At 43.5% G+C, this 13,335-nt stretch overlaps 1 protein-coding gene across 1 annotated transcript in view; it reads right to left on the bottom strand.

The window, feature by feature from the left end:
- FKBP8 (FKBP prolyl isomerase 8) overlaps positions 1-12,636 on the bottom strand; it is a 31,696-nt gene extending 19,060 nt beyond the window's left edge. Inside the window, exons 1-2 of the mRNA XM_066589386.1 lie at positions 12,448-12,636; positions 9,384-9,472 (exon numbers count right to left, since the gene is read on the bottom strand). Of these exons, the coding sequence (XP_066445483.1) occupies positions 9,384-9,472; positions 12,448-12,636 (278 nt within the window). The remainder of the gene's footprint in view (positions 1-9,383; positions 9,473-12,447) is intronic.
- Positions 12,637-13,335: the final 699 nt, after the last annotated feature.

The following is a 13,335-nucleotide window of genomic DNA, read 5'->3' as shown; positions in this document are numbered from 1 at the left end:
CATCTGTCTATTGGTTGTGTCTGCTTTGTCAGTTCGGCTCCATGGCATCAATGAGCTACAGGGGCGTAACTATAGAGGGTGCAGGGGATGCGGTTGCACCTGGGCCCAGGAGCCTTAGGGGGCCCATAAGGCCTCTCTTCGCCATGTAGGGAGCGCAGTACTATGAATAAAGCATTATAGTTGGGGGCCCTATTACAGGTTTTGCATTGGGGCCCAGAAGCTTCAAGTTATGTCTCTGTGCAGCATGGTTTAGGTATGGGTACGGGTACAGAAACAGATAGAGGGGGGGGGGCCCAGCTCACCTTTTGCATCAGGGCCCCTGAGCCTTTAGTTACGCCCCTGATGAGCTATAATATCAAACACAACCTGTGGATAGCGCAGTGTCCTTTATGGAAGAAAGCAGCCATTCTAGACCCCCCTTTCAAACTCTGAGCTCAACTACATAGACATTGCTTTAAATACAACATTATGGATAACTGCAGCTGTCACTAGTGGGAACTTTATTACATGCAATGTTATTAGCAAGTTCAATTTATAATAGCTCCCTCCCTCCAGCTACCTAGAATATAGAGCTCATTGTTTCCAGTAAACATTTATGATTTAATCAGTCCACAGTGTAGTGTGAACACTTTTTTATGTTACTTAATAACGTTGTTTACATGTAATCAATATTCATTTGTTGACCCAAAAATATTATTTGGCTCCTACATTTTTATGACTTAGAAGCCAAAGCCATCCAAGTGACTTTCTTGTTGTCCAGAGTCCTGAACAAGCAAGCAGTCTAAGAATCCAAGAGGAAAGAAAAATATAATAGAAAGATACTAGTTTTTTTTATTTTTAAAAAAGCATCAAAAAGTCCATCAAACTGTGCTGTGGGAACTCGGCCCAATTCTACATCCTGAGCTGCTATGGCATAACTGCAAGTCAAGTTGCCTTCCACCTTGGGTGTTGTCAGCACACTGACAATCCAGCTTTAATTTGAGTAGATGAGTTAGCTGAGACAGCGGGGTTCCCAAGGATACACTGTCTTTGGGCGGTTTCGGACAGTTTCAGACAAGCACGGAGGGTAGTCGCACCTGAACGAGAAGAATTTCTACCCCTTTGCCGACTTTTCAAACTCCACGCCGGAGTTTGAAAGAAACAGCGGGAAAATAGGTGCTGCCCGATCTTCCCCACGCGATGTATTCTCTACATTTAGGAAAGATGAGCCAGGTCCTATCTTTTCTTGACCGTACAATTAACATCCAAAAAAAGAGCTAGAGAAAACTAAACCACTGAAATCCATTGAAATCAGTGGTTTGGTTTTGTACCGTTCGACTGTAACCGCCCTTTTCAGCTACATTTAGTTCAAGAAATTCTTTTAACCGTGTAATCTTCAACATAGAGGTCCGATAACTAGTGGGGCAAGCTTACATTGAAGCTATTTACTCAGCCGATTTTACTGCGCGAGTTTTGTGTGTCACGAGATAACAAAACTCGCACTAAAATAGAAGCCATTATTTGCAATGGTCTATTTACATGGGCGATATTTCTCTCGCAATGAATAGTACATGTAAATGTGCGATGTCCTGCTCAGACTCGGATGCAGTGTCCGTGTTCTGTGCGATGCGAATCACGCCTGAAAATGTCGAGCGCGACTTGCTATTGACCATGTACATACATCCTTATGTTACATAATATTGACTTGTGCATGCAAATTGGTAATTCAATATATTTCATTAAATAAGTCCAGTTCATCAAAATTTCAACAACATATTACATTTATACTGTGTACAGCAAAAATAGCGCGGCACTGGTAAGTGAGAAAAATCTATGTGGTGTGAAATATTTTAGTGTAAAAATGCCAAAAGTATTATAGAGATGAGACCTCCATTGGCTAACTAGGAGAATAATACTGGATTTTGTCTTTTTTATACAAGAGTATTTCACATCACATAGATTTCCTCTATGATATATATTCTGTTTCAAGCGTTTTAACACTTTTTATTTCAATCAGAATATTCATTATATTCCAACATCTATGCAGCTATCTTGAATACAGTGGTGCTATATCAGATGGTTGATGTCACACATGCAGGTTTTGTTCAGGTTTTTATATCATTTTTGAAGGCAAAATCAGGTATGGAGCATAAAAGGAGAGAACGTAAAAGGGCTTAAACTGATGGGCGTGACTTAGTCCAGTTATGCAGCTATGAAAATCATGGCCGCGCTTAACAGGGCGAAACGCAACCATTGATTTCAATGGTTTTGTTTTCACTATCAGGATTGTTGGGAGTTAATACTACTTGCGAGAAAGATAGAGCAGGACTTTTTTTTCAAACTTGCGCACAATAGAGTTTGAATAGTCCAAAAGAAGAAAAACCCGGTTCATGTGTAGCAGTGAACATATTAATGCACGTGCCTATGTGTTTTTGGCCTTTATCTGCTGCTGCAGATTTCTGCTCTACAGCCCGCAATGTAAACATGCAGATTGTAGTGCAGAATTTTCTTTGTCTCTAGGGCACATATATATATATATATGCTTTTTTTCTGTCCGATTTCTGGACAGAAAAATTGATTCGAAAATCAGACGGAAATAGTACTCATTGATTTGAATGGATGTATGCAAACAGGCTTATTTTTTACTTGGACGAATCGGAGTAAGGACTCCTTCATACGGGTGATTTTGTGTGTGCAAGATTGCTCGTTCAAATGGCATCAACCGCACCAAAATTGATTTCAATGGATTCCCTCACATGAAGCATTTTTGCTTCCCCGTCGGGGGAAAAAATATGCAACATGCTCTATTTTTGTGCACATTTGCGCACCCGAGGCCCCATAGGAGTTTTGCAGTGTTAATCGATAACATTGAGGACTAAGTAGGCTGGCCAGCCTACTAATTAGATTGCCCGCCTAGTAGGCAGTCTGCCCACTTAGTAGGCTGCCCCACTTGTTCCAACATGGCAGTTGTGTCCCATGCTGAAGTATACAGGTCAGGCATCGGAAAAAAAGTACAGTAAGGAGCATGGATCTGCTCGTGAGAAGATGTGATAGCGCTCAATTCTAAGCCCTAAATAAATCCCGGCATATCCTATTTTTGGACGAGAATAGCACTTCTCAGTGTGAGGTATTCGGCATATCAGACCGCATACGGACAGGATGCCCAAGTGCTGTCCGTTGCACGTTACACTCCAGAATCTGGGTGCAAGAGTTCAGGAGGGTGCAGGTGCTCACTGCCCTGTGGGGGGGCCTGCTTACCTGTCCGGCATCTTCCGCATTCTCCCTTCTGCCTCCCGGCTCGGCGATCATGTGACCGCTGGGGTCAGGTGGCACCCAGTGGTCACATGATCGCCAAGCCGGGAGACAGAAGGGAGAATACGGAAGACGCCGGACAGGTAAGCAGGCCCCCCCACGGTGGAGGCTCCAGGCTCGGCGTTCATGTGACCGCTGGGGGTCAGGTGACACCGGCGGTCACATGATCTCCGGCCATAATCTCTGGTAAAAACCCTTTCTGCCTTCTCCTCGGGGGTCCTCGATGAGGACCAGTGCAGGAGTGCATCCGAACCTGATGTGTCTGATGATCGGGTGCAGATGCACTGATGCACTGCAGTGTCAGGCCAGCCCTGACATCAGACCTGTGGAGGGAAATTATGATGTCGGGGCAGGCCCGACATTGGATTGGAAAGGGTTAAGCCAGCAAAGATCAATTAGTAACGTACAATATACTGGTTAGAGGTCCAAGAACCTATTCATCCGATCTAATGCTGAGAATATTTAATACTAATGCCAGATATCCAGGAACTTCTCATTATAATGTTTTTTTTGGATTCTTGATCATTACAATATGAATCCGAATATATTTGAAATCCAGAACCTAAAAATGAATCTAAAAATATTTGAATGGAATAAATGGCAAGTCTTCAGTTATTTCTGATTTAGCAGCGTCTGTTAAATGTTGACATATAAAGCAACTTGGCAATACCAGAATCTGCAATGTGCTAGAAACATTTTCAACAAATATTTTCTTGATTGCATTTTTCTTGGTTTTACAAAGAACTATTTTGAGAATGCATTCATATTGTTATTTATTGCTGGGGACAGCTTTTTTACATGGAGGGTAGAGAATAGAGTTTATACTTATATTTTCTTGAAAAGGCCTATACAGGAGCCATTCAGGGGTACTGAGATAGGAGTTACACCAAGGCCATGATGTCTAAGTTGGGTCAAACACCCCTCTATATGGCACATAGTAAGTGAGAATCCCAATACAGGTTTTGCATTGAGGTTCAGGAGCTTCAAATTTAGTCTCTTGGTCTATATGATAAATTACGTTTGTTTCAACTTATGTGATTTGTTTCCAGGCCATATGACAGTCACACAGGAACATGGTTCATTAGGGTACCCATACACATAGCATTTATCCACTGCAAGCATAGCTCTGCTAATTGCCGGCCAGCACCTATACTCATCACATTGTTGTTTGCAGTCCGGCCCCTGCATTCATCAAGTCAATCAGCGGAGTTCCGCCCACCTTTTGTAGCTGAGAAACCCTTTGTGAATGAGTACCCTTCATATCAAAAGCAACACCAGCAGTGGATGATGCTTTGTGGATGAGGACCCTTACCGTAGTTATCAGGGCATTGTAAAGTAATGAGCCATCCAGCTGTGTGTTCATCATATGACCAGTACTGATTTCTGTCTAGAGATCTTGAAAACAATGAGGAATTCATGTACAATGTATATTAGAAAATTACAGAACTTCTTCATTATAAGGTGATTTTTAAAATTGTATTTTCACAAAATGTCTGGTCAACTGTTTCCTCGTTATGTCCATTTCTTGTTTATTCATGGTGGGCCATGGAAAAGTAGCCCAGGACCCCAGTCTTATGAAAGGTGTCTAAAAGAAAATCTGTATTTGTGGCCCATAGCAACCAGTAAAATGAAAGCTGTGCTGTGATTGGCTGTTATAGGCAAATGACTATGGCATATTAATTTTTACATTGTTGGATTACTTCCAGAGTAATCCATGACATCATAGAGTGAATCATGCAACCTGCTGTTGTACCCAGTGCTCATGATCCAGCTGATGCAATCATGAACAGCCTGTAGAGGAGGACCTCCTTCAACCCCCTCCATTCTAGCCTGCTCAGTACAGACCAGCCAGATCACACCATAAAGGTGAAGTCAGATGACAGCACTGTCACAGTGTTCAGTGATGATGACACTCCCTGCGGGGATGAATGAATCCCCTGCCACAGCTGTAAGAGCTGTGGTAAAAGACCACGATGTTCTCCCATTGCTTTCAATGCAGCCAACGCTGCTGCTGCCGGAACACTGAAAGCTATGGGATGCAGGCAACCCCCGCAGTGATTTTCGGGGAAGGACTTTAAATAAAAGACCTTCCCTGTAAATCATCCCAAGCTGTAAAAAAAAATTTACTCACCTAGCAGCACTGTCGGGGCTCTGGCGCTTTTTCTCCCTGGCTTACTGTCAGTCTTCATCTATCCCATGGTGGCCGGGTATTGAAAAATTCCCGCCTCCAGAAAGCGCTGCCTGTGATTGGCTGAGTGCTGTGACCCATCAGAGGCAGCGCTCAGCCATTCAATGGACAATGTTTGCTATATTTGTGGGGAAGTGACATTTGCCAACCAGAAGAAAAGAATCACTTCTCAAATGAAGAAAACAAAGATCTGGTACCGTGTTAGCCAGTAGAGCAAAATGTGATTGTTCTCAGCAAGAGAAACGACGTAATCTTGTAGATATGATACCTTTTAATGGCTAACAAAAATACATGATGTTATAATAGCGAGCTTTCGTACCAACGCAGGGTACTTCTTCCGGCTAAAATGGATTGGATCTGAAGAGGCATGCATATTTATACATACTTATAACATACATACTTATGACAAATGTCATGTATGTTATAAGTATGTATAAATATGCATGCCTCTTCAGATCCAATCCATTTTAGCCGGAAGAAGTACCCTGCGTTGGTACGAAAGCTCGCTATTATAACATCATGTATTTTTGTTAGCCATTAAAAGGTATCATATCTACAAGATTACGTCGTTTCTCTTGCTGAGAACAATCACATTTTTCAAGTGAAGAAGGCATATCATCTTTACTTCGGATGCAAGATTGGTGACCAAGACAAGCCTTGGGCCCCGCAAATATGCTGTGCTACATGTACAACACAGCTTTCATAGTGGTTGAATGGCAAAAGACCATCAATGCTGTTTGCAGTCCCCATGGTGTGGAGAGAGTCAAGAAATCACACAAATGACTGTCACTTCTGCTTGGTTCCTCCTCTTTTTGGTGGTATAATGAAGCAAAAGAAGTTGAGAATACTCTGTCCCAGCATTCCGTATGCATTGAGATCAGTTCCGCATGGTGAAGGACTTCCTATTCCAGAACCTCCAGCAGAATATTCTCTTGATTAAGCTGATGAGGACAAGGGTGAGCCAACCTGTTCTTCTCCTGGTTTGTCAGCATGCAGTGATCCAGATTTTCACTGTGGTGCATCGTCAACCCCATAAAGAATAATACAGGAATAACTAAATGACCTGGTTCGTTATTTGGACTTATCCAAGAACAAGGCAGAATTGCTAGATTGAAGACTCCAATAATGGAATCTTCTAGAAGAAGATGCCACAGTTACTTCATATCAAAAGCAGCACCAGCAGTTTGAGCCTTTCTTCAGAAAGGAAGGTAATCTGGTATTCTGTTCTGAGATTGAGGGCCTCATGAATGCCTTAGAAATCACTCATGACCCACAAGAAGGGAGACTATTTGTGGACTCTTCGAAACTGAGTCTGAAGGCTGTGCTTTTGCACAATGGAAACCGTCTTTCATCTATTCCAGTAGCGCATGCAGTCCACATGAAAGTGATGATAACTTAAAGGGGTTGTCCCGCGCCGAAACGTTTTTTTTTTTTTTTTCAACCCCCCCCCCCCCCCGCTCGGCGCGAGACAACCCCGATGCAGGGACTGAAAAAAAGAACAGCACAGCGCTTACCTGAATCCCGGCGCTCCGGTGACTTCTATACTTACCGGTGAAGATGGCCGCCGGGATCTTCTACCTCCGTGGACCGCAGCTCTTCTGTGCGGTCCATTGCCGATTCCAGCCTCCTGATTGGCTGGAATCGGCACGTGATGGGGCGGAGCTACACGGAGCTACACGGAGCCCCATAGAGAACAGCAGAAGACCCGGACTGCGCAAGCGCGGCTAATTTGGCCATCGGAGGGCGAAAATTAGTCGGCTCCATGGGAACGAGGACGCCAGCAACGGAGCAGGTAAGTAAAAAACTTTTTATAACTTCTGTATGGCTCATAATTAATGCACAATGTACATTACAAAGTGCATTAATATGGCCATACAGAAGTGTATAGACCCACTTGCTGCCGTGGGACAACCCCTTTAAAGCAGCTACTGAATTTCATTGAGTATAGCAAGTACAGCTGGCACCTCTGTGGTGATTTGAATGTAGTTGCCCTTTTAATGGGACTGTAGCAGGAATATACAAAATACATAGGTTTCTTATGTGAGTGGAATAGCCGAGCAAGGGAATTGCACTATTTGCGGAAGGAATGGACTTGCAGATGTAGTAGTTGGAGAGAAGAATATCCAGCACCCAGCTCTGGTCAAGGCTCACAAAATCCTGCTCCTACCCCTTCACATCAAACTAGGTTTGACGAAGAACTTTGTGAAAGCTGTGGACCGGAGTTCGCCAGCTTTCCGATACCTTCATGAAAAATTCCCTCAACTCAGCGAGGCAAAGATTAAAGAGGGAGTTTTTATGGGTCCTCAAAGATCCACTTCCTTCCTTCCCATCTGGATTTCTTTCCAGACAACTGTGGTATGGTTAGTGATGAACATGGAAAACGTTTTCATCAAGATATGGCAACAATGGAACAAAGATACCAGGGAAAATGCTCCACTACCATGCTGGCTAACTACTGCTGGGCACTGCACAGAGATGACCTGAACAGCTGTACAAGAGCCATGCAAAGAAATTTAAGACATATTCCATTACTTGATTTTGTACAGATATTAACCATAGGCCTATTACTATTGGCATGCATTTCGTGATGTAAGCAATTATTGCAGATTACAAAAAAATAGAGCCAATTTTGCATTTTGACTGTCGTATTCATGTTGAGCACATAAGAATTGATAAGAAATTAGTAATCCTTATTTCCGTAACATGACTTTTGTAAAAGTTTGTTGACCAGTCAACAGCTAGAGAACGTGCTCAAGAGATGCTCCTGGCATTGATAAACAACCAGAGCATGTAATCTGCACTCTGAGCATGCTCAAAATGTAAAAATTAATAGGCCTTTCCTAGTAGTGTGGTGCCAGGATATTTTTCCATGTCTCACCCTGAATTTTGTACAGGGGAAATTCCATCCTAGAAGCTTTCAGATATCTTTTCACAGGCTTGTCCTGCTTTGTAGGTGTCCATTTCTATTATTTACAGATCCTTGGGCAGCTGCTTTTAAGAGAATTGTAAATTTGTACATGCCATTAGTATTCTCCACATCTGATTTGGATTAAGTTCTAAAAATTTATGGGTCTTTAGAAAAGCATAAAACCGTTAGATTAACTGTAAAGGTGCTCAAATGCACAAAACTTTATACCTCTGTTTTTCATCATAAAAGAAGCAAAAAAACAAACTTGATTAATATGTTATATTTAACCTAGTTTCCTACTTCTTTTCACATAGAAAATCAGGAGAACTTGGCCTTCCACTGGATCAACAAGGTGTGTGTGTGTGGGGGGGGGGGGGGGGCGGGGGAGGGCAACAGGCTGAACTAGATAGACATTATCTCCCTACAGCCTAGCATACTATGTATGTTACTATGTGGCTGGGATCAAACAGGGCGGAATCCCGTGGGAAATCTCGTGGTTTTCCCACAGCGACAAACCGCGAGATTTCCGCCAGGAAAGTCCAGCTTTAAAACCTGCAGCACTTAGCCAAGGGTTTTGGAGCGGCTTGGCAGCATGCTTTCCCATTGCGGCCGGCGCTCCCATAGAGAGGAGCGCGGCCTCAACGGAAAAAAAAAAGACATGCGCAGCACCGCTGGCTAATGCCGGCCTTGCCGCGATGGATTGGCCGTCCCGTGTGGACGAGATTTTTGACAAATCTCGTCCACATGATTTGCTAACCACGGGATTAGCGGCCGTAGGCAGACTTGCCGCAGCAAAATTCCACACAGAATTTCCGCGTCAAATCCGCCCTGTGTGAACCCAGCCTAAGTCATGCCAAAACTTTTGCTCAAATGTTTCTTGTTGGAAACCCTTGCGCAACACGCTAACCTCTGGTTATTTGTTATTGCTTAAACAGAATGTTTTATAATAATCCCTATTTATTGCAGGTATTGAATAATATGTCTTAAAGTAAATACCTTCCCAGAATACCAAAGGCATAGAGGCCATTTGTCAGCAGGAATGCCACTTCTCCCAACTGCATCGATCGAACACCCATCTCTAAAGCCTGTGTACACAAAACATGACCAAAATCAGACATGGAGGGTACAATCATTTAATAGTTGAAAACAATGTGAAAGTAATGTACCATTTGGAATTATCCAGATGTCTCCATGGTTGTCTGGACCTATTTAGTTGATGACCTTGCCTTTCTTAAAGTCTCCAGTTATGTGCTAAAATAATATTATGCAGGATTATATATTCCATTAAAAGGATTTTCCAGGATTAAAGTCTCGGACGAGCGCTGAGAACTCTTCTCAGGCCTGTGATGTCAGGAGGCAGTCTGCAGGACCGCAGAGGAGCGGCGTGTTGCTGCCTGGCTGGTACTTAATTTTTTAATGGGCATATTAATTAATATTTGCTCTGTAGTTCCAGTCTGGTGGAGGCAGGGCGGACGCTGCTGTGTTCAGAGTGTGGCCCCCGAGCTTTTATCTAGTGTCTAAGTTCCTGCAAGCAGCAGCACCAATGGCAGTTGAATGTGTTAGGGTTCACACCCAGATCACAGCAGGGATCATTGCCACCCATCAGGCCGGAACTATAGTGCAAATAGGTTAAATACTGGCTACTGCCTGGCTACCAGTGGGGCTACTAACGCAGTTTTTATTACTACTGGGACCACTAACTGGGTCACTATTACTACTAGGGCCACTAGTGCCTCTAACAGGGTTAGCATTGCTACTACGGTCACTAAAAGTGTCACTATTACTACTGGGGCCATCAAAAGGGACACGTACTATTGGGGCCACTACTGGGGGGGACAATTACTCTTACACATTTCAGACAAATCGCAATGGTTTAAATATGTGTTGAGTGTCTTGTGTACTGGTGCTTTCGGTGCCTAGAAAATAAGTGTTTTGGGGTTTTTTTTAGCAGGAGGGGAGCACTAGTTCACACTTTGTCTCAGGCAGCATAAAAACATGGGGCTTCCCTGCTCATGCTGATATGCAGTAAAATGACAGCAGCGCTCACCTGAGTGCCGCAGCCACATCAGATAGCTGATCAGCAGGGGTCCCAATATGCACACCGCTACCAATTTGATAATAATGGCCTACTCTGAGGATAGGTCATCAATATTAAAGTCTTAGAAAACCCTTTAATCTCCAGCTAGCGCATCATGGACTGTCCAATGCTCATGCTGCACACTGCTTTCTAAGGCCTCATTGAGACGTGATGATGGGACTCCTTGCGGGGCTGAAAGAATCCCCTGCCACAGCTGTCACAGCTGTGGCAGAGGACGACGATGCTATTCCATTGCTTTCAATGGGGCTGGCACTGCTGCCACCACATTGAAAGCAATGGGATGAAGGCAACCCCTGCAGGGATTTTCAGGGAAGGGCTTGAAATATAAGCCATTCCCTAAAAATAAGAACTAGCTGCTGGAAAAGATTAAAAAATTATATACATCACCAAGCTGCGCTGTCGGGGCTCTGGCGCGTCTTAAGCCCATTTCTCTGACACTGTTCTAAAGCATTCTCTTCTGGCCAGGGTTTTAAAAATCCCCGCCTCCTGAAAGGTTTGGCTCTGATTGGTCACAGCGCTTAGCCAATCAGAGGCAGTGCTTTCTGGAGGCTGGGATTTTTCAATCCCCCGACACCAGAATACAGAAGAAGACTGCCGGGGATGGGGAGAAGAGCCGGACGTCGCTTCTAGGTGAGTTATCTTTTTTTTTTTTTCTACAGCTAGGGATGATTTTCGGGTTATAGCTTATATTTCAAAGCCTTTCCCTGAAAATGATCGCTGCCCTCATCCCATTGCTTTCAATGGGGCCGCAATGGGATGGCATCGTGCTTCTCTGCCACAGCTGTGACAGCTGTGGCAGTGAATTCTTTCATCCCCCGCTGCAGTCCCCTCATCACTGAACACTATGACAGTGCTGTCACAGTGTTTAGTGATGAGGGGACTCCCCATGGGGATTAACAGAACCCTCCGGGATTCCCCTCATCCCTGCAGGGACTAAGGGGTTAACAGCGCGATATTTAAAACGTGAAGCACCTCTTAAATGCCCTGCTCTAAGCAGCAGGGAAGCTATTCCTATGCGAAGGAATTTCCATTAACTCCTGCTCCCAGGAGTCAATGAAAACTCCTGCAAAACGCGCACCTATGTCCTATCCTTTTTAGGTGTGCGCTATTTTGTACTTCTAATTCCCCGCATATGAATGCTTCTATAGGAACCCATTGGTTGTTTTAGAACCGTGCATTTTGCGCACGCAAAACACACCCTCGTGTGAATGAGGCCTACAGGGACAGCAGCAGAGCACAGATTCTATCTCTGAATGTCATAAACCACTTCTGACTCTGATCAACTCTCTGCAAGCACAAGCAAATTGTTATTTTCTCTGCAAGTTCCCAAGGAGCTCATGACAACCACTGATCAGCAACTAATAAAGGAGCCACCTGTTTGAAAGCCCCTTCAATCTTTGGAATGGCAGGAACTAGATAAGTATAATTTTAGGAGTAAGTAAGTGCCTTCCCTCTGGGCAGAAGGGTTATTTTTAACTTTTTCATAGAGGGTCACCTTAAACTTCCCATCAGTCCTCTGACTGCAACTAATGACAAGCAAACCTAAGGATTCTATCACCATTATAGTGCAAATAATCATTAAATTAAGTGGTTTACACAATAATTGTCAGGTGTGCAGCGAGCGAACGATCAGTCACTGAGCAATGTAAAAATGGGCAAGAATGGAAGGATAAATGATAATTCCCCTATTTGTCATATGCTGCTGATTGTATATCAGCAGCATAGCCCCTTGTGTAAGCAGGCATCTATCTGTTGGTTGTTAATGGAATGGCATGAGAGGAGAAAAGTCAAGCGATCAACAGCAAGATAAATACATGTGACGTTAATGCAAATGTTGCATGTCTTAACGATTGCTATATCATCAATCAGCACTCGTTGGCAATTTATTTGCCCGTGTAAAAGGACTCTTAGCTGGCATGGCTTTGTTATAAACATAAGCTGGTGAATTTCATATATCTTTACCTGTATAACATCACCTTCATCCAGAACAAAGGACAATTTTGGATCTTTCTCCACTAGACTTCCATCTTCCAAAATTCCCATAAGGTAGACCGTTACTTGTTGCCCAGGAAGTGGTGTTGAGTCCTCACCACGACCTGGCCTCAGAATTTTCTTTCTCAGCAATTTGTCATCTAAAAGACAGAAAAACATGAGACTCTGACGTTCTGGAGACTACGGTCCACTAAAGTGCTTTTTACTGTAACGGAGTCAGGAGGAGTAAAGTTTCTCCTTAGGGAGAGCACCTAGTAGATGTGAAAAACTTATAAGGTCATGCATGTTCCTCTGGGAAATTTATGCTAATAGGAAGATGAAACAATGCCTTTACAGCGCCACCTATTAGAAGGCAGCGTTCTTGCAAGTCAATGTCTGGCCTTGTTACAAGGCCTGTTAATAGCTTGTGTTACCTTGCTGACAAAGGGACATTATGAAATTACAACCTCAAGGATGTTGCAGGCTGTACAGCAGATGAGCCAAATCCTCACAGAGCCTCTGACAGTGTGGAACTACAGAATGTCCTCAGATCAGCACAGGGGATTCTGCCTTTTAAAACTGCAGTCATTTATGGGATTTCATGATTTTTAGTCTCTTTAAGAACTGTAAAAGTATAGTTACAGAGGTTGTCAACAGGTTATTAATAAAATGCTAAAAATGCTAAATTCTATTAGGATTTAGCTGACTGTCTTCAGTCCAGCAGTATAAAACATGTGGTTTGGGCGCAGTGAGCATTCCATCGCTTTCTTTCTGAGTACAGAAGAAACTGCCGACTCCTGGGTGGTAGGTGAGAACGTGATATTTGGCACGGATATTTTCCCCTGGGGCAGCTCCTTTTTAAAGGATTTTTCTGCTATT

Source organism: Eleutherodactylus coqui, chromosome 2 (assembly GCF_035609145.1).
Source record: "Eleutherodactylus coqui strain aEleCoq1 chromosome 2, aEleCoq1.hap1, whole genome shotgun sequence".
Taxonomy (NCBI): Eukaryota; Metazoa; Chordata; class Amphibia; order Anura; family Eleutherodactylidae; genus Eleutherodactylus; species Eleutherodactylus coqui.
This window is presented reverse-complemented; position numbering and strand designations above follow the sequence as displayed.